This window comes from Myiozetetes cayanensis, unplaced genomic scaffold, assembly GCF_022539395.1.
Source record: "Myiozetetes cayanensis isolate MyiCay16 unplaced genomic scaffold, myiCay2020 scf30, whole genome shotgun sequence".
In the NCBI taxonomy this organism is placed as follows: Eukaryota; Metazoa; Chordata; class Aves; order Passeriformes; family Tyrannidae; genus Myiozetetes; species Myiozetetes cayanensis.
This window is the reverse complement of record NW_026087522.1, coordinates 3,571,218-3,591,653: the sequence shown is the minus strand read 5'-3', so window position 1 is coordinate 3,591,653 and position 20,436 is coordinate 3,571,218. Positions and strand designations below refer to the sequence as shown.

The following is a 20,436-nucleotide window of genomic DNA, read 5'->3' as shown; positions in this document are numbered from 1 at the left end:
AGGCACCTGGAACACCCCCGAGAGTGAGGAAGGAGGGCTGGGCAGGAATGGCCCAACACCCTGAGAGTGAGGGATAAGGAGGCAGGGAGGTGCCTGGAGCACCCTGAGACCAGCGTTCCTAAAACTTTTTCCTTATGGACAACCACATGCGCTGGCAATTTCCAAGCAGCCGCCTCTGATGAAGAAGCTTCTGGTGCCCCCCACACTGCTGATTGTGGCTTCCACAGTCCCTGTGTCTCAGGGACATCTCCCATGTGTGTTTTCCAGGCCTGAAGGCACCCACAACCATCACTGTGACCCTGCGAGGGCAGCCCGGCCGCGTGAGCACCCTGAGCCAGGCGGCCATGGGGACGATCCAGCCCCAGCTGGAGGAGCAGCCCATGCAGACACAGGGCCCTCAGGTAATCTGGGACATCTTTCCCCACAGAATGTGTCCATCGGTGCTCACCTGAGCTGTTTGACTGTCACAGTCCAAGGGCAGGTGTGGCTGTGGTGGGGAAAGTGTTCTTGGTCACATCTCTTGGGTGTGATGAGTTGGTGTTTGCTGAGGTGGTTGAGAAGATTCGAGTCATCGTTGTGTCTGTGTCAGGGTTGATTGTGCTTGATATCACAGAATCATGGACTGGTTTGGGTTGCAAGGGACCTTAAAGCTCATCCTGTTCCACCTTCCACTAGACCAGGTTGCTCCAAGCCCCATCCAGCCTGGTCTTGGACACTTTCAGGGATCCAGGGGCAGCCACAGCTTCTCTCAGAATTCCATCCCACCCTCTCCCCACCCTCACAGGGAAGAATTCCTTCAGATCCACCGTGAGCACCAGGGGAGTCACTTGTGTAGGTCTGAAACTCGTCATCCATGTGGGAAACAGCTTTTGTGCTTTTCAGTAAACATCAGAGCTGCTGTGCTTCCCTTCATGTCCTTCCCTTCATGTTACCTTTGAGATCCCCTAAATACCTAGGAGAAGTGATGGAACTTGGCACAGATTGACTCCAGGGTGAGTAGTTCAGGAAACGGTTAATTTTTTATGTGGTGCCACTTGAAAGTGGATATTTGATCCTGAGCTGTTCCCTACAATGCTGAGCTTGTGTGTTCAAGGCAGGGCTTAATTGTGTGGCTGGTGCAAGACTTGCTTCAAAAGCAAACTGAAAGCTGCCTTTTACAGGAAATGGGGTGAGCTGTGTGTTTTTGTAACTAATTATAGCCCTTGACATCAGCTCCCTGTCCCTCTGGCACAGAGGGTTACGTAATCCAGGGCTTCCTGGAACAGATTGGATTTACAAAAGGCTTTGGGGGATAATGCTGAGGGCTTAAACTCTTGTGTTTTCAGCAGTAGCCAGAGCTGTTGTTGGTTGTTCCCTCTGAAATTCCAGCTGGGCCTTTGCAGGAAGCTGGAAGCCCGAACTTGGATTTAAACTGGGCTTGGATTTTAACTGTGTCTGGAGCATCTGAGCTGCACTTTGAGGGAGTAACTTTCCTTCCCCCTGGGCATCACACAGGACATGGGAGATTCAGGAATCTCCTGGGGAGTTTGGTGCAAATGCTTCCTGTGAGAGCAGAAACAAGAGTGTATTTGTGGCTTTACACTGAAAATACAAGTTAAAACTTCAGCTTCTCTTTTCACAGCTGCTCTGTGGGGCTTTGAGGGTTAGGTGGGTTTCCCCTGGCAGTGTGGTGACATCCTGGGAGCAGCTTCAGGAACTGAGGTGATGCTGGATCACGCTTCTGTTTCCTGCCAAGGTTTATGTAGCAAACTCTGGAGCTGCAAATCTGGGCTGAGTTTTGGGGTCTACTGCAGAGGGCATGAGGATAGATGATTTCAGCTCTTGTAAGCAGGTAGCAATATCTTTCTTATCTTCAAGTTCTCACCCTTTCACCTCCCAGGGGGGGGAATATTAATTACAGCTAAGGAAGGACCACTGAATTCCTGTACAAGGCAGGAAAATCCAGGTGTGACCCGTCTGGGCATCAGGTGATGCTCAGACTTGAGCATTGGATCAGAGGAATCCATCCAAAAAGGTGGATATCTGCTGGAAAAGCCACTTTCGAGTGAATTATGTCAGCACAGTGCTGGGAGGGCTCCCAGGAGAGCACAAACTGCACAGGTCAGGCATGTGAAATGGACCCAGAGGTGCATGAAGAATCCCTCAGGTGATGGAATCCCAGATATTGGGAGCTCTCCATCTTGGGATACAAAACCCAGCTCCCCTTTTGTCCCAGTACTGGACTTCTGGTGGCCCATGGTCCTGTGGGACCAGCTGGTTCTTGTCAGTTTATCTTCTACAAGCAAGAGGGAAGAGCTGCTGATGTGTAGGATGGTATGGCTGTTCCAGTTTGTACTGGTGTCACTGGTGTCATTGTTGGGTCTCTACCAAATGGGAATCATTCTTGAGCTTCTGGCTGTTGCTTTGCTACAGGAAAATCCAGAGCTTGGTGATGTCCCTGACAGAGATGGAGAGATGGTCAGAGCCATCATATTCCACTCTGGAAAAGGCAATGATCCTTGGGGGATATGAGCAGGGAGGTTTCCTTGGGAAATCTAAATGGTCTGGGAGTGGAGCTGTGCCAGTTTTCACTGTTTGGTTTCCCTGCCTGGGTTGTGCCAGCACTGGGGTTTGTTTTGGGGTCTCACTCCGGAGAGTGGACCAGGCCACGTCCTTCTGTTCAGTCGGGAAGAGCTGCAGGGTGCAGCACTGGGATAATCCCAGTGCTTTCCGTGTCTCCATGCTGGGCTTGGCTCTGCTGCACCTCAAGCCCTTGATTTGTGCTTCACATGAAGCAACATTTGCTTCATGGCCAAGATGCTTTTGTGGGGCACAATTCCCATCAGCTCCCAGGGTGAGCACCATGTCCCCCCACTGCTGATCTTCTCCCCTTCTCCACAGTGACCTCCGCCAACCCCATGGAGACCCTCTACATCATGTCAGCTGCCAGGCTCTCGGCTCTCACCAAGCCTGAGATTAGTGAGGCTCTTGCCGTGCCCGTCACACTGCTGGGGATCCAGCCTTCCTCCTTCTTCTCCTCCTCTACCACTGGCCCCCTCCTCTTTGCCACCCTGGTGCACCCCAAGGTGGGACCTGCCCTGCAGAGTCCCTCCAGGATGTTCCTCCTGACCCCAGGGAAGGGTGACAGGACCCTGGGACACCTCAGGGAGAGGGTCATCCTAGCCAAGAACCACGTCCTGGGGGCCCTGGAGGCCCTGGGGAGGGCTTCCCCCATGGTGGACAACGGCGGCACCATCATCCACCCCAGAGAGGCTCAAGACAACAGACACTTAGTGTCCATCCTCAGGTTGGGCAGCTCCTCCAGCATCACCCACCAGCCATAGGGACCCACAGGAAGGCTGAGGGGTGGGAAAGCAGCAGCCCCCTGGGCACAGGGGTGATGTTTTTCTGGGTTTGTTGTTTAATAAAAATTTCCTTTTTTATTATTCTGTGCTGAGTTTGTGGCCACAGCCCCTCCGGAGCTTGTGGTGAGGGTGGATTTCTGGAGTTGTAGAGAAATGGAGGGACAAAATAGGGATGGATCCAGGGAAGGATCCACACTGTGGGTCCTAGGAGCAGTGGGGGCAGCTCCTGCCTGTACCTTCCTCATAGAATCAGGGAATCGTGAGCAGGAAGGATCATCCATCCACCCCCTGGCCCTGCACAGACACCCCAGCAATCCCACCCTCTCCCTGAGAGTGTTGTCCAAACACTCCTTGAGCTCTGGCAGCCTTGGGGCTGTGACCACTGCCCTGGGGAGCCTGTTCAGTGCCCAACCACCCTCTGGGGGAAGAACTTTTTCCTGATATCCAACCTAACCCTGCCCTGACACAACTCTAGCCGTTCCAGGGTCCTGTCACAGGGAGCAGAGTCAGAGCTGCCCCCAATGAGCTCTGCCCTCAGTCTCCTCCACGTGGTTTCCCACCTCTGGATAGAAGACTCAACTGATTTGTCCTGCTTTTGATAATATTTATACTTCCTGAAAAAGGCTCAGCTTTGATCTGCTCTGAGCCTTGACAGCCTTTACAGCTGTGTTTCCATCGGGCCCCTTGAGCTTGAACCACCAGCTATGATGGGACTTTGTGGATCTCTGGGATAATCTCAACGCTCCCTGTGTCACCATTCTAGGCCATGGCTCTGCTACACTCCGAGCCCTTGACTTTTGCTTCCCATGAAGCAGCATTTGCAGGCTGAGATGCCTTTGGGGAGCACAGTTCCCATCAGATGGAGGCCCGTGGAGCCAGGACAGCCCATCCAAGGACAGGAATGTGCTGAAATCTCCACTCACTTCCTCATCCTTCCCAAGGACTTGTGCAGCCTCTCACACACCAAATGACAAGCAGCAGCATTTTTGAGGATGCTGAGCTTTGCCACCATCGCAAACCTTGCTGGACTTGGCATCCCCTTCCCTTTTCCCTGGGCTTTTATGGAAAAAAAGGGTAAGATTTTACTTAGCCAAAAATCCAGGTTCACCCCAGGTAAAAATTTCCCACAGGAAAAGTTGTGGGTGTGGGATGAGCTTAAGCCCGAGTCTGCTGATGGATTCTACCAAACATGAAACCTCCTCTCCAGGCTGATGGTGAAAACATCTGGGATGAGTTTAGATCTTCTCCTACAAACACGGGGTTTTGCTGTCACTGCTGTGGTTTCAAGCACCTCAACTCTTTTTTTCCAGGCCTGAAGCCAGAGTTTCTAAGGCTGAGACATCCTTAGGGATGTGGCATCTCTGGTGACCTCACTCCCAGGTGTGACAGCTCTTGGTGAGACAACTCGAGCCCTGTGGCCACATCCTTGCTTCCAAACTGGGGTGTGTAAAATTTCCTATGGAGGGTCCAGGACTGCTTGAGTCCATGGTGCTCTTCCTAAAGAGCCTCCAACATCATGGAGTGATCAGTGCTGCCTGGGAACAATTCCTATCCCAAAACTTGGCCTTTCCATGGATGCAGCAGTGTGGTCCTTCCAAGCTGATTTTTTGCTCCTGCACCAATCTCCACGGCCAAGGAAGTGCCACCATCCCTCTGCCCTTCCCGCTGTCCCTGCAGATGGGGAGCAGCTGATGTGAGTGCTGTAGCTCTGACAAAGCCTTTGGATCATTTGCAGCAGCTCAGCTGGGGCTCCTGGAAGCAAAAAGCACCTGGAGGGAAAAAGCACCTGGAGAGAAAGCTGGAAGACGCTTGGATGGTTCTCACTTGGACAGGCGGCTGCTCCACAGAATGGCTCTGATTCCCCCAAAACTGCTGTGGAGAAGCATCTCCTTCTGGAGGAAGGTCTCAGCCCGAGGGCTCCATGTTTAGGGTGAGGATCCCCCCAAACCTTGCCTCACTCCCAGAAATTCAGGACAGCACAAACACCACCAGGGTTCAGACCATCAAGGCAGGTTTATTCCAGGCCCAGCTTGGCCAGGTCTGGAGCATTTTCCAGGCAGACACCCAAACCATGAAAACCCTCTGAAGCCCTGGATGGAGGCAGTGATTAAACTCCCCAGATTACATGGGCTGGGGGTCCTGGAGAGTCTCCAAAAATCCAGGCAAGGAGGGGTGAGAATGACCATCAACCGGCTCAGCCCCGGCAAAACACAAACCTCCAGCATTCATTTTGCTCCCTCTTTTATAGGTGTGTGTGTATATAAAATATATATAGAATCATGTGATATGTAATTAAATCACCACTGTAACAAGGTTGGATACAAACAGCTCAAGATCAAGAGTAAAAATGACTCGGTCCTGATTGTCCCCTCAGCCCTGCAACAGTGACGGCCCCAGCACTTCCCGGTGCAGCATCCTAGCCTCTCCCTCCTCCACGGGGAATGCTGCTGGCTGGGATGGAATTCCTACAGCTTGGTGTGGCGGTGGAAGGCTGGCATGTGCTGAGAGCCATAGGAATGTTGGCTGTGCCATGGGTAGGGCCGGTGGCGCAGGGAATTCCCGTAGGAATTGGGGTAGTGCCCAGGGCCAGTGCCCAGTGGCCGGCACAGCTCTGGGGGCTGTGTGGAGCCCACCACCAAGGGGCTGGGAAAGGCTGGGATGACAGAGGGGTTGGTGGAGAGCGCAGGGGCCACAGGCACGCCCTGAGTTTTGAGGTGCTCCAGGGGACTCCTGAAGCTTGGTGGGAAGTGCAGTACAGCAAAGCTGGGGCTGGCCACCACGGCCTTGGGCTTGGCCAGTCCGCGGTGGCTCCCCAGAGGGCTGGAGCCCACGTTCCTTCCCTCGACCTCTGTGGAGAAGGGGGACACAGTGCCAAATTCGGGGCCAAAGGGCTCCTCATCATCCTCCTCCTCCTCCTCCTCATGGTCGTGCCCAGCCCTGGCAGTGGGTCCAGCCCTGGGGGGCACCCAGGCCTGCACGGTGGCCCCCCAGCTCTCCCACACTTTGCTCCGCAGGTCTTGGGGCTGCTCCGGCTCCAGGAAGGAGGGAGGAGGCTCCAAAAAATCCTTCAGGTTGGACAAGTAACCCCAGAGTGGATGGGGGGTGCTGGGCGGGAGCCCCTCACTGCGGTAGGCATGGAAGTAGCCGGTGAACATGGCAGGTGCCGAACCCTTGTTCTCGGCCCGGGGGCACCCCTGGATGTCTGTGCCCCCGGGGGATATGCTGGTGGATGGTCCCACCTCATTCCCAATGCTCAGAACTGTATCCTGAGCTCCCAAGGGCTCTGGGCTCCTCTCGGGGGCCGGCTGGCGCAGGTCGTGGATGGTGGTAGCAGCACTTGGTGTCCACTGGCCCTCGGGGCAGTGGCGTTTGTGGCAGCACAGGGACTCAGTCTCGCTCACCTGCGCCAGTAGCTTCTTCTTGGCTAGCGGGGACATGATGGGGTGGTTCCCTTTGGAGTAGAAGCTGGAGAAAAGGCACTTGTAGGTCTCACTGTGGGTCTGGCAGGGGCTGGGACACCCCTCCGAGGGGCTGGGGGTCAGGATTGCCAAGCTGGAGCAGTGGGGTGGCATTGCTGGGATGGATCCCTGGGCCACCCGGCCCTGCTCCGAGATGTCCCGGGCGTCCTCTGTGCCAGCTGTCACCTCCAGTTTCACCTTGTCCAGAGGCATCTGCAGGCAGAGGAGGTTATTGGGGGGTGGGTGCTGCATCCCGAGATGGGCTCCTGGATCCCCCCAACTTCATTCCCTCTTTTCCACTCCCTTTTTCCAATCACCCTCCACTCCCTTTTCCCAGTGATCCACATCCCTCCTTGCTCTTCCCTGCGCACCCCAGTGGGTGACGGATGGACACAGGGGTCTCAGGCTGTTCCCAAAACTTCCAGAGGAGCCACACACCTGCTCCCTGCCCTTCTCCTTCCTGGCCCTCTTGCTCTTGTCATCCTTGGAGCCCTTGTATTGCTTGCGGGGTTTGCTGGGGGGCAGCGGCTTGTCCTCCTCCCCCTTGAGGTGCCGCACGTAGGGAAGGACCAGCCTGTGGATGGGGGTGGTGCACAGTGAGAACTGGCCCTGGGAAGGAGAGCTGAGACCCAGGCACCCCACCAAGTCCCCTTGTGTGCCCACCTCTCGTAGTGGCGCCGGGTGCAGGTGGCAGCACTAGTGCTGCCGGGGCTCCCCCCGAGCTCATCGTATACATTCTTCCAGAGCCGACGCCCTGTCACCTGCACGGGGAGGGAGGGGTGAGACCAGGTGCTCAGGGGACAGCCATGACATCCAGGGGACAGCCCAGTGTGCACAGGACATCGTGGTGTGCATAGAACATCCCAGCACCCAGGGGACATCTCAATGCCCAGGAGACATCCTGGCACCCAGGGAACACCCAGGGGACAACCTGGCACCCAGGGGACACTCCCACACTCAGGGGACATACCGACACCCACTGGACACCAGCACCCCCCCAGACACCACTTACCAGCTCATAGGCTCCCAGCTTCTCCACAGCTTTGTAGATCTTCCAGAGGTTAACTGCCAATAAAGAGGAGAGGCCGAGGGTCAAGGGGACATGGGAGGTCTCCCTGTCCCCAGGGAATTTGGGGGGATCATACTCTGCTTGAAGCCAAGGTGGGGGATCCTCTCAATGGGGGTGTGTCGATCCTTCATGAACTTGTAGAGACTGACCAGAAAAGCCTCCTCCTCCTCCTTCTCCTTCCCTTCCCCCACCGGCTTCTCCCGCTCGGATCCATCCTCAGGACCCAGATCCTCCTGTGGGGCACAGGAGGGGGGAAATTTGGGGAAACTGAGGCTGAGCAGCAGCTCCCCCCCCCCCCCTCCTGGCGATTTAAGCAGCTCTGGGCTCGTTTTTGTCACCCCGGGCTGGCAGCCAAGTTGGTCAAAGCTCTGGATCCAGGCAAGAACACGAGGAACAGCTTCCAGGAAAACAGAGGGGCAGGAATTCCTCCTCCCCCCTCCCACCGCCGCTGCCTTTCTCAGCTAAAAATGTGCCCCATTTGTTTGTTCTACATTTTCCAGAGTTATAAAACTTGTTGCTATTTTTGGGCAAAGCAGCTGCTTGGCTCCCAAGTCCGGCCTTTGATTCTTTTTTAGGGTTTTTTTTGGTGGTGATTCTTCTCTCGATTCATTTAAACTCTTGTGACAGATGCCAGGTTTTAATGGCTCAACTATTTTGAGGCTTTTTTTTTTTTGGGTGGAAGAAAGGGCCGCTGAGGAAGGAGGGTGATCCAGCGCCACAAAATCTAAACGCTGTCTTCTCCTCAGGATAAAAACTAATTATAACAAGTATTATTTATATGGGACAGCTCATTTTTCCTCTAAAAAATGGCAGTTTAGGTCTGGTTTTCCCACCCAAGGTTGGAAATTTCACTCTTCTCTTCCTCATCCTCTCTTTCACTGATGGCCAAAGTGCTGCTTGCCCTCGTCCCCCCCACCAAATTTGGGAGGGTTCAGCACACCCCTTAAAATCCCGGGGTGAACTCACGGTGGGATGGCTGGTGGTGGCTTCTTGGGGGTCTTGTTGCCCTGGTTGCTCCATGGGGGGGAGTCGTTGGCTTTGAGTTTAGGAGGGTCCTGAGAGGAAAAAAAAAGGGTACAGGGAGTGAAAGACCCCAATTCATTGCTTTAGGAAGGGTCCTGAAAGGGGAAAAAAAGCAGGGGGAAGGGGAGGTAAGACCCCAAATTGTTGCTGCTCCCATAAAATTCAGGGGAAATCAGGATAACCCGAAATCGGCCACTCGTGGCCTGAAGCTGCTCCCTGACGGCCCTCCCCTCCCCCAAATCCAGGCCTCGATACCCCACAAATCGTACCCCCTGCCCATTTTTGGGGGGGAAACCCCACGGAAAAAAACGGTAAAAAAAGGCGCTGCCAACCTGGGGTAAATGAGGCCCGGTCGGGGGGGACCCAACTCCCCTCTGACTCCCTACCCCCTCCCCCAAGGGAACCCCTCGTGTACCCCCGCCGGCCCCGATCGCGCTCACCCGTCGCGCCTTCGCCACGTGACTGGGGCGCTCCCGAGGGGCGGGGCCAACACGCCGCCTCAGCCCCCATTGGGTGGGGCCAACTCGCCCCCTCCGCCTATTGGGCGGTCGGGAGGGTCGGCCTCGTCCCCGGCGAGGGGCGTGATGGGACTTGTAGTCCGGAAGCGGCAGCGTGTGCGCTGCCATGGATGGGCGCGTACATGTGTATCCTCGTGTGCAGGGTGAACACACGTACCCAGGTACATAGAAGTGCCAACATGTGTGTGCGTATGAGCAGGGGTGAGCACAGTTGAGTGCAAGTGGGTGTGTGTGCAGGTGGGTACATAACGTGTGTTCCCATCTGCAGATGAGCACAAACACGTGCCAGGGTGAACACGTGCGCAGGTGTGTTTACAAGAGCACACAAGTGCCAACATGCATGTGAACACAGGTGAATACAGGTGTGTGCAGGTGAGCACATACATGTGGGCACCCTCATGTGCAGGTGAGCTACAAGTGAGACGCACGCGGGGGGTCACACCTCTGGAGGTGATGTGTGGATGCTGGTGGACACCGCTGTGTGTGTGTGTGTGTGTGTGTGTGTGTGTGTGTGTGTGCGCGCGCAGGTACAGGTGAAGCCTACATATGTTCACACGTCCCCCCTCTCGTGCCCCCCGTGATTCCGGTAGTTCCCGGCCGGTTCTCGGCACCACAGACACGATTTTCCCCTGCTCTGGCCACGCAGGAACCGCCGGCGGGGACGTTGAGGGTTTGGGGGCGAAAAACGGCCAATTCGGGGATGAACGTCTCCTGCCGGCGGGAACCACCTGTGATCTACCTGAAGGGGGAGTTTGGGGGGCTGGAGGTGGCTCTCATTACTCATTAATGTGATTAAAATGACAATTAACGGCGGTTCGGCGGCACTTTTCGCGACGGCCAAACTCATCCCAAATCCCGCCGCACTCCGAGCCCCTGCGACCCCCGGAGCGTTTTGGGGGCTCCCTCTCCTTCCCGAAATCCCCCCATTAAGCCGAACTCGTGCTGTCCAGGCCCGAATTCCCTGTTGGAGCACGGGGCTGAGCCGGGAATAGCGCGGGAGCGGAGCCAAGTCATGACGGCGGGTGACTAATGGGGTAAAGTCATCCCTTCCCATCCCGCTGGTACCGGGAGAAGAAACCCCCTGACATCACCCGGCGCGGTGGGAGAGGCTGGAAAAAGCTGGAAAGGGGGCTATGGGGCAGGTGGGGGCGACCCCAGATGGGGGGGCGGCACAGGTTGGGGTGTCCCCACGGGGTTGGGGCGCACCCCACTTCTATGGGGTTTGGGATTTTGGGATTCCCAGCCGAGTTTGCGGGTCCCCGCCGGGATGGGGCGAAGCGGGGCGGGGCGACACGTGGCTCGTGGCGGCTGCCGGGACCCTCCCACCCCCTGCGGGACCCCCGTACTCACGGAGGGCTCAGGCCGAGCGGCTCACGGAGCGGTGGGAGCCGATACTGGGAGCGGGACGGAGCGCGGGGATGAGTCAGCCCCGCTCGGGGAAGTGGCGTGTGCGGGGCTGAGGCGGCTCCGCGCGGGCCATTGACTCTTTCCTTACCGGAACGGACGCGCTTTTTGGGGTTCTCATCCCGCGCCACCCCCCGAATGACTAGGCAGGACTTTCCAGCCCCGAGCTCCCCCCCGGAGCCAGCCGGGGTTTGGGGAAGCGGCTGCGTCGCGGTCACTGGACGTAGACGTGGCCAGTCTGGTCCCCTTCCTAGGGGGAGGTCTCAGCACCGCGCAGGGGGTCGGTGACACCTCCAGGTATGTCGTCCCTTGTCCCCTCGTTGGGAACCCGAGCTGGGGCTGCTCAGCCCCATTGCAGCCCCCCGAGAATCCCTCTCCCCTTTCGGCTTGTGAAAATGTCCCGAAAAATGAGAGAAAAAAAATCCCCCGGTGACTCATTTTGGGCCAAAAAGCAGAGAAAGCAGAAGCTGGGGGAAACTGGGGGAGGGGGAGTATTTGGCTCCTGTCCTCTTCTCTGGGACCAGGGAGGGGGTGAAGGATCCGAAGTGACATTAAACCCTCTCATTCCAGGAAGGCTCCCGCCCTTTACGTAAAAAATACCAGAATTTAACAAAAGTGCGTAAAATAAGCAACAAAAGAAACCCCACTCCGGTTTTTATTCCCAGCTCTGGTTTTTATTCGGGCAGAATGGGAGGGGGTGTGTCCAGAGATGTGGGGAGGGGGATCTGAGAGGTGTCCCTGCCTCGGTTTCCCCATGATCAGGATCCAGCCTGCAGGGACTCTCTGTCAGCTCTGCGATGGATTGGATTTTGGCAATACATTGGATTTCAGGAATACACTGCATTTTGGGAATACATTGTATTTCAGGGTCCCAAGGGGAGCCGAACATCTCTCAGTGGGATCTAGCCCCCTCATGGGCTCCAACAGGAGCTCCAGGGAAATCTCCCCCAGGGGAATTTTAGGTTTTAATCCTAGAAGAGGTATGGGAGGAAAGGGGAATTGTTGGGGTTCAAAGGTGTCAGGAGTGAGAGGAGCCATCTGTGCAATGAAAGGTGTCGGGGCTCAGCCAGCAGGAAGGAAAGCCAGAGCCAGCTGCTGTCCCTAAAGAGGAGGGAAAAGAGGAGGAGGAAGAGGAAAAAGAGAAGGAGAAGGAAGAAAATTAAAAGGAAAAGGAGATGGAGGAAGAAGAAGGAGATGAAGGGAGAGAAAGTGGAAAAGGAGGAGATGGAGGGAAAGGAAATGGAAAAGGATATGGAAAAGGAGAAGGAGAAAAAGGAGGAGGAAAAGTAGAAGGAGGAAAAGGTAATTGAGAAGGAAGAGGTAGAGGAAAAGGAAATGGAAAAGGAGCAGGGGAAAATAGCCCAAACCTGCAAGCCCATCTGCTGGGTCTGTGCTGGATTTGGCAGCTCTGGCAGGACCAGCATCACTTTGGTTGCAAGGAGAGGGTTCCTTATCTGTGGGGATTTGGGGGGATTTAGGGGTTGGAATGAACCCTCCCCCTGTGGGTTGATGCCCTTGGTGCTAGCAGGGAACTGCAGGTCCAGCTCCAGCCTGGCACGTGGAACTGGGAATACGGAACTGTAAAATGTCTCCCTGGATTTAATTATCCCATGATTAACTGATGTAATCACTGGGAAAACTCCCCTGGGAGAGTCCTTGCAAGCTGAGCCCTGCTGGAGCAGCTTTTGGGTGCTGGGGAGGCTTTGGGTTCCCCCATGGAGGAGGCCCGTGGGGGCTGGAGCTGCCACCCTGGCCCTCTGCCAAGGCGGTGGCACAACCCACTCCCAGCCTGTGAGTGTCTTTCCATGGAGAGTTAATTACTAGGGCACTAAATAGGCTTGATGAGCCCCTCTGGGGCATCTCAGCACTCACAGAACCTGTTAAAGCTCATCCATGGAGCTGTTGATCCCAGCCTTGGATGTGAATGGATGCACAAATCCATGGGGATGTGCATTCATACAAACACCTTAAAGGACCTCAGAGGGTCCCAGGGACCCCTGAATACCCACCCTGGGGTGCCAGCAGTGCAGGCAGCACCTTTACGGGAGCAGAATTCTTTCCTCCCATCCCAAAAATGCTCAGGGTTGGGATGTGACACAGATGGAGTGAAGCACCTCCATCTTGGTATCCCCATCTCATGGCACATCCTGCGCAGCCCCACTCAGCCCCTTCCTGCCCGCAGGACAAAGAGCTGCAGGGGCTGCCGAGGCTCTGGAGCTCGTGGAGGAGCTCCAGCCCCATCCCCCCGTCCCTCTGCGTGGAGGTGTCCCATGGCTTTTCTCCGGCAGCTTTTTGGCTTCCCGGAGAAGCCGCCGAGGTGGGTCCGGCACCTCTGCAGGGATGTGGACCCCGAGCAGTCCCGGCTGGTGCTGGGAGAGCTGGGAAAGGGCGCCTTCAGAAAGGTCTTTAAGGTAAGAACCCCTCAAAATACCACCCCGAGGGGGTTGAAATGGAATAACGTCCCTGTTTGTGGCTGTTTTCCTTAAAAATTCCCATCCTGTGCCCCTCCCCCCCACTACTACCCCCCAGGCAAGAAGGATCTAATCCTGACCTGCAGACTCAGACCCCAACCTGACCTGCAGACCTGGACTCAAACACGACCTCCGGACCAACTTCCCAGCTTGATCCTGGACCTGCCTCAGCACCAGAAACATCCCTGGTGATCTCAGCTCTTGGTTGACCCTGGTCACAATCTCTGGGCTGGTCCAGCTCCCATTGTTTGGCTATTGGAGGAGGGGTCAAGGTTGGTGATCCAACCCTGTGACCCCAATGACTCCTGGACCGCATTTTTTAGGAAGCTGCCCCAACCTTTCTGCCCCCTGCGTTATTTTAACCTCTTCTGGTATGGAGACTCCTTCAAAGGCCCATCTGCAAAGTCTGGAGCAATTTATTATCTTTAAACACAGTGTAAAAGGTAAATCCTTTCATGGAGTGAACAGGACTGTGGGAGGAACTGGAAACAGCAGTAACAGTCAGTCCAAAAACTGAGAATTATGGACAGGGAAGGACACACAGAGGAACCTTTTGAGACAGACAGAGGAACCTTTTGAGACACACACAGAAAAGCCTGTTGCTATAGGCACTCGTGGTTCACAGTGAGATGAACTCCACTACCCATTTCCAGGAAAGCTGATGGATCAGCGATGGCGGGAGCCAGGAAGGCTGAGCCATGACCATCCGTGCAGGTCAGGTGGTCAGGTGGGACATTCCTGACTTAAAAGTGTCCCTGAGGTGCAGAGACCAGGGAGATTTCTCAGCTGGGAGGAGAAATATCTGCCACTAATGAGAGTCCAGAGCTGGGACACTGAGCTCTGGCCTGGGGTCATTCCAAGGGCTGCTCCACATGTGGCTTAGTGTCTTGTGTCACCAGGACATCAGACAGGTCCTCTGTTCCCTCCAGATTCAGATTCTGGGAATAAAAAGGGAAAGCTGAGTTTGACAAAGCCAGACTGTTCCCCTTGGAATTTGAAGGCATGAAAACCCCATAGGATGAAGGTTCAGAACAACTCCAGCCCCTCCTCAGCATGGCCAGGGTTGTTGTTTTTTGGGTTTGGACTCTTCTCCAGGGAACAAGGGACAGGAGGACAAGGCCTCAAGCTGTGCCAGGGGAGGTTCAGGTTGAAATTTTTCCATGGAACAGGTTGTCAGGCATTGGAAGGGGCTGCCCAGGGAGATGGTGGAGTCCCCATCCCTGGAGGTGTCCAAGGAGCACCTCACTTGGTGGTGGCACTCAGTGCTCTGGGCTGGTCAGGATGAGGGAGATCAGTCAAAGCCTGGACTCTATGATCTTGGAGGTCTTTTCCAACATCAGCAGTTCTGGGATTCTATTCCATGACTGGGAATCTGAAACACTCCAACACTTGGAACAACTCCGAGGAGCAAAGTGCTGCCAGACCCAAGGACAGGGAAGGACTGAGAGCAACCAGCTGGGAATGCTGGTGTTCCCAGCCTATCAGTGTCCACTGTGAGCATGGGAAAAGTCCAGAAATCCTGATTCAGGAAGTGGCCCTGCCCCAGGTGTGCACTCACCTTCTCGCTTGCCAAGTGCAGGAGGCACACGAAGGCTGAGGGCACGGACAGTTTGGTTGCCATGTCAGCAGGAAGCCTATGGAAGGGAGACCGGGATTAGGACAGACAGAGCCCAGAGATCAGCTCCTCCCCATGGATCCACTTTCCTTTTCTGCTGCTGAGCTGGATGAACCCACAGCTCCCCCAGGAAAACCTGGAGCAAGGGAAGGGCTGTGACAGACACAGAGGGGGCAGTTCTTGCCCAAACTTAACTAAATTCTGTCCTGCCTTCAGTCCAACCTGGTTTAAAGTCTCTACCTGTGCCGCAGGTCCTTCATGATGTCGCTCAGCTTCTTCTCTCCTGTCACCACTGATGTGTCCTCCTCTTTCTCAGCATCTTCCACCTACTCACCAAAAATCAGACAAACTTTGCTCCCCAAAATCCAGAGAAAATCCCCTGCAAGTCACACTTAGTCTGTCTTTACTGCCATTCCATGGGAACAAGAAAGGGATTGCTGATAAACCTGCACAATTCCCTTAGGACATTCCCTTCCTGAGGAATCCAGCTCCTCCTGCACTCACCTCTCCCACTGTCCCTTTCTTCTGCCCATCAGTCAACAGCTGCCACATGGTTTCCTTCAGCCTCCTCATGTCCATTTTCTCTGCATTCTTTGCATATTGAATTGCAATTTTATTGACCTGAGGGAAGGACAGGCAGGGTCAGTGGAGATCATTGGGATCACAGGGATAAACAAGGCATGGTTCCCTTGGGAATGGCCGTGGGTGTTTAATTCCCTCCTCTTACATGAGGGATCAGCTGGGAATAAAGTATCCAGCAGCAAACCCAGGAGATCCTGCACCAGGGAAAGTTGTCTCAAAACCTCTAATGTGAGACAACTTGCAAGAAATGTTTAATTAGAAAAAGTATTTAAGAAGCCTTCAATTTTATGAAACTTTGACACAGTCAGTCACAGAATCAACTAGATTCTAGTTCTATCTTTTAAGAAACCTCTTATTTTAACTTTTAATTTTTTAATTTAAACAACTTCTAATTTGTAGAAATCCAATAATTTCTGAGTGTTGGGAGCAGCCCCCATTGCCCTCCCAGTGCTCACCTTCTGGGGTTCAGCGATGAGGTTCAGCTCCCCATACGTGGTGACGTCCACCCTGTTGAGGACCCTGCTGAGCTGCATCCCCTGGGGATTGAACTCCCCTGTCTGAGCCAGGAACGCAGAAGGGTCATTGTCATCATCACTGTCTGAGACCTGGACAGGAGACACAGCAGTGACACCACCCAGAGACATCCTGAGGAGCCTCTCCAGGGTGGCAATTCCTGCCCACAGTCCCCACAGAACAGGATCTTATTCAGCCACTCTAAGGGTGAATCTGGAGAGAAGAATATCAAAAACCTGTCCTACGTTCTGGGAGTGTCCAAGGCCAGGATGGACAGGGCTTGGAGCAACCTGGGATAGTGGAAGGTGTCCCTGCCCCTGGCATGGGGTGGCACTGGATGAGCTTTAAGGTCCCTTCCAACCCAAACCATTCCATGTTCTTGCCCATCTCTGGCAGCTCCAGCTCCATCCCATCAGCAGCGCTGGGGGTCTCAGACCCTCAACAGCACCACCCCAGAGGCAGCTCAAATAATTGGGTTTAAACTGTTGGTTTAAACTGACAGGAAGTGAGTTGAGATGGGATATTGGAAAGGGATTCTTCCCTGGGAGGGGCTGGGATGGAATTCCCAGAGCAGCTGTGGCTGCCCATCCCTGGCAGTGTCCAAGGCCAGGTTGGAGCAACTGGTGTAGAGGAAGGTGCCCCTGCCCATGGCAGGGGGTGGAACTGGATGGGCTTTAGGGTCTCTTCCCACCCAAACCATTCTCGGATTCCATAATACATGGAGAAAAAAGAAGATGAGGGCTCTGCTGCCAGAGTGGAACCAGCCAGGACATATGACAACCACCACCTGGCAGAAAGCTGAAGCTTTAAGAGAAATCAACTTCTAATGGACCTCGGAAGGGCTGGGAGGAAAACTCCCTGTGCAGAGCTCAGTGCAGAGGTGAGACATGAAATTTATTCCCACTTCAGGGCCTGGAAGAACCTGGAATGGGGTTTCTGCAGCAGGTGCAAACTCTAAAGGCAGAGTTCAGGTGATGTCATTGAGGGGACAGGATGGGCACAGAGACTCTGCAGCTCCACTTAATTTTCACTAGTAATTAATTCTAGACATGGATTAACCCTAAATCATTCCTATCATGTATCAAACAGAAAAAAAAGATCTTCTTGCTCCTTACCTGCAGGGCAGGGCAGAAGTTGGAGGTGTCATTGGGGTTGTTGTAGTCATAGTCCCCAATCTCAGCTTCGTTCTCCAATGTGGTGACTGGCTCCAACGTCCTGTTGAGCTACAGGGACAGACCAGGGAAGGAAAAATACGAAATATTTCCCCAAGCAATGCCTGTGTCATGTTCTTTCATCCCCTTCTAGCTCTTCCTCCTCCTCACACACCTCCAACAACCCCCTACAACAGCCTCGGCATCCACAGTGGGTCAGCTCCGTGACACACATTGGCCCATCCCCAACCCTGAGGAGCATTCCAAAAGACTCCTAGGATTTCAAGAATTTTGGAGGTTTTGAGCCTGGAGTTATTGCTGAGAGGATTTTAGTGAAGGCTCTTACCTTAACAAGTGGTTTGAGGAACAGCTGGGGGAAGTTCTCAGGGTTATAGTTGAAGTCTTCAGGGAGCGTGGTGCTCCTCACATTCTCTTTTTCCAGGATGGATTTGGCCAGAGTTACAGATGCCTGGGAAAGGGGTGGAAAATGCCATCAGCCAGGAGCTTTTCACACACAAATAAGTGCTTTGAACACAGGTCTTTGTCTAAAAGGGGGCAAGGTCTGGGATGCCTCCAAGGAGGAATTCCACAATGGGTTCAGCTGATGCATCCAGCAGCTTCCATTCCGCACCCTGGACACCTAGGTGGACCTGAGAGGGTGTAAACCAGGAAGAATCCAGCAAAATGGAGAGCAGGAAGAGGCAGGAACTCAGCAGGTACCTTGGTCTTATGGAAATAGGCCTCAAAGTCAACATTCTCATCAAAGTTCAGCTCAAACACTTCCTTCACATTCCTTTTCCTGGTCTCCTTTTCAGAGTTGGCATTGGCTGCAGAAAGGAAGGGAAGTGTCAGTGCTTGGTGAAAGAGCCAGGACAAGCAGCTCACTCCCAACCTGAGCATCTGCTCCACACACATCCACCTACAAGGATGGATCCCACCCTTTGTTTTGTGAAAGCAACGTGTTGTTCTCAGATTCATGTTTTACAGGGATCACCATCTTTTTATGGAAGCAGAAAGTCTAATTTAGTTTTAATGGCCTTAAGCGGAAGGAGGGTGGATTTAGATGGGATATGGGGAGGGAATTCCTCCCTGTGAGGGGCTGGGATGGAATTCCTAGAGCAGCTGTGGCTGCCCCATCTCTGGAAGTGTCCAAAGCCAGGTTGGATGGGGTTTGGAGCAACCTGGTCTGGTGGAAGGTGTCCCTGCCCATGGAACTGGATAGGCTTTGAGCTCCCTTCCCACCCAACTTATTCCATGATTCCCTGATCTCCAGGGTGAGCAGGACCTGGCAGCAGCTGCTGTCCCCAAATACCTACCTGTGTGGCGGGGTTTGAAGCGCCAGTGCTGGGGGCCAGCCCACATGGACAGAGTGCGGGGACTGAAGTAGGAATATTCCCCTGGATTCACAGAGAGCTGATGGCACATGGTCTCAACGTCTCCCTCTCCAAAACGAGCTCCATCAGTCCTGGAAAGAGCACATGTGCACTCAGTGAAACCATTCCTTTGGCACTCCTGAGGGCATTGAATACCCAGGGCAGCTCTGGGCAGACATTCCCATTCCCTGTGCCAGCAGGGCAGGACTCCTGGTCTTTAAACAGAGCTGGAGGTGTTGCAATGTCTTAAATCTGAGAGGCTGCTGCAAAAAAAGAGTTAGATTTGCCAAAGATCCCCTTGGAAGGCAGAGATATTCCCATAACGTAAATTCCTGAATTTACCCAGAACTGGAGGAGGAAGCGGGGAACAAAAGGTTCCCCAGAGAGCTGCCAAAAGTTGTGAGTTGCCATCAAAGCAAAGCTATGGATTTTCAGTGAGCACTCACTTCTTGCTCTGGTTCTGGATGATTGTTCCAGAGGAGCTGACGTTATCTGTGAATTCCCCAAGCTTCGTTGCTGCTCTGCTCCCAGGGAAATCCGAGTGGAAGTCATCCTCTGGCAGGGGGGGAGCACCGCCCTCCCCATCACTCTCCACCTCTGCGTAGGGGTCAAACACATGCTCACTCTTCTTAAATTTATCCAGCAGGGTCAACACTGACTGAGAGAAGAAGGAACTCAGGAAGCTATTTGAAGCTGAGGTAGCTTCAGCTTAATGGCCTTGAGCTGAAGGAAGGTGGATTTAGACAGGATATTGCGAAGGGATTCTTCCCTGGGAAAGTGATGAGGAGCAGGGATGGAATTCCCAGAGAAGTTGTGGCTGCCCCATCCCTGGAAGCGTCCAAGGCCAGGTTGGACAGGGGTGGAGCAACCTAGGCGAGTGAAAGTTGTCCCTGCCCATGGCAGGGGTTAGGACTGGATGGGCTTTAAGGTCCCTTCCAACTCAAACCGGTCTGGGATTCTATGATTCCATGAAAAAGCAGGATATCAGCGGCCCTGCAGCACAACCTCCCCCTGTGTATCTCAGAGCTGAGAATTCAGGTATCCCACCTGGCCCAGTTATCCCACCCAGCACAGAGCCATCCAACCTACCTCCTCGTGGGACTCCTCATCCCACTTTGTGAACTGGAAACCAGCCAGAGAAGAGCAGATGAGACGTTTCTCAACACACTTAGCCAGCAGGGCTGGAGACAGGGAGGGTAATGGGGAGGGATTAGGCTCAGGATCCAAAACCAGCAGCTAAAACTAGTGCCAGGCATGATTTCTTAATTAATTAATCTTAAAGTCACATATGTGGGCAGCTCTTCGTCTATGCAAAGCTCATTTATAAGGGAAATTTCAGTTCCCGTCCTAATTCCAGGGTGGGCATAACTCTGGGAATCTTGTCAGAGCAGCAGGGGCTGGTCCTATATCCAGGCTCAACACACTCTGAAAAGGTCAGTCCTTAACCTGGAGCACTAAGTCCAAGTCCTGCAAAACTCAGACCAACATCTGATGTGCTAGATGTGCCAGAGGTTGGGTGACAGGTCAAGATCTAAAACCTACAAAGGTCCTGGTTTTCCAGCAGCTGCTCCTAACTGGGCCAGGATCAGAGCACTGGTGTCCCAGGACAGCCAAGCAGTGACTAAAGCACAGCTCATGGCCCCTAAGACTAAAATGAGCTCACCTGGGAGATAAAAGGCATGAGAAGGTCTGGATGGGCCCAACACTCACACTTTAAATCCATCATTTCCACAGGATCTGAGTTTGGCAGTGAGAGAGTCTCCGAGGAAGGGAGAGGGACAATCCTGGACTCAAACTGGAGCTCGCAGTGGAAGTCCTGGGAGCGCAGACGGGTGAGGAAAATCCCAGCAGTGCTGCGCTCATCAAAGGATCCTGCTTCTTTCTGGAACATGGGATCCACCTGCAGGTGTGGAGG

The 20,436-nt window shown here is 54.1% G+C and overlaps 2 protein-coding genes across 16 annotated transcripts in view; one reads left to right on the top strand and one right to left on the bottom strand.

The window, feature by feature from the left end:
• KANSL3 (KAT8 regulatory NSL complex subunit 3) overlaps positions 1 to 20,436 on the top strand; it is a 38,139-nt gene that overhangs the window by 17,436 nt on the left and 267 nt on the right. For 6 of the 11 annotated variants that reach the window (XM_050325979.1, XM_050325972.1, XM_050325969.1 and 3 more), the window contains 2 exons: positions 268 to 401; positions 20,256 to 20,353. In XM_050325979.1, coding sequence (XP_050181936.1) covers positions 268 to 401; positions 20,256 to 20,353 — 232 coding nt within the window. Of the gene's footprint in view, positions 1 to 267; positions 3,029 to 4,107; positions 5,658 to 20,255; positions 20,354 to 20,436 lie in introns of those variants that run through there. The other 5 variants (XM_050325976.1, XM_050325970.1, XM_050325977.1 and 2 more) reach the window with 5 other exon arrangements.
• On the bottom strand, positions 5,339 to 10,893 carry ARID5A (AT-rich interaction domain 5A). Of its 5 annotated transcripts, none has more exons than XM_050325989.1 (7): positions 10,763 to 10,893; positions 8,838 to 8,926; positions 7,948 to 8,104; positions 7,815 to 7,867; positions 7,466 to 7,563; positions 7,241 to 7,376; positions 5,339 to 7,015 (listed from the first exon to the last, which is right to left on the bottom strand). In XM_050325989.1, the coding sequence occupies exons 2-7, from the start codon at positions 8,889 to 8,891 to the stop codon at positions 5,810 to 5,812; spliced, it is 1,704 nt and encodes a 567-aa protein (XP_050181946.1). In that variant the 5' UTR covers positions 8,892 to 8,926; positions 10,763 to 10,893; the 3' UTR covers positions 5,339 to 5,809. The 5 variants fall into 5 exon arrangements, with proteins under 5 accessions (XP_050181946.1, XP_050181945.1, XP_050181944.1 ...); XM_050325988.1 differs by lacking the exon at positions 10,763 to 10,893 and adding an exon at positions 9,335 to 9,358; XM_050325987.1 differs by lacking the exon at positions 10,763 to 10,893 and having other exon boundaries at positions 8,838 to 9,261.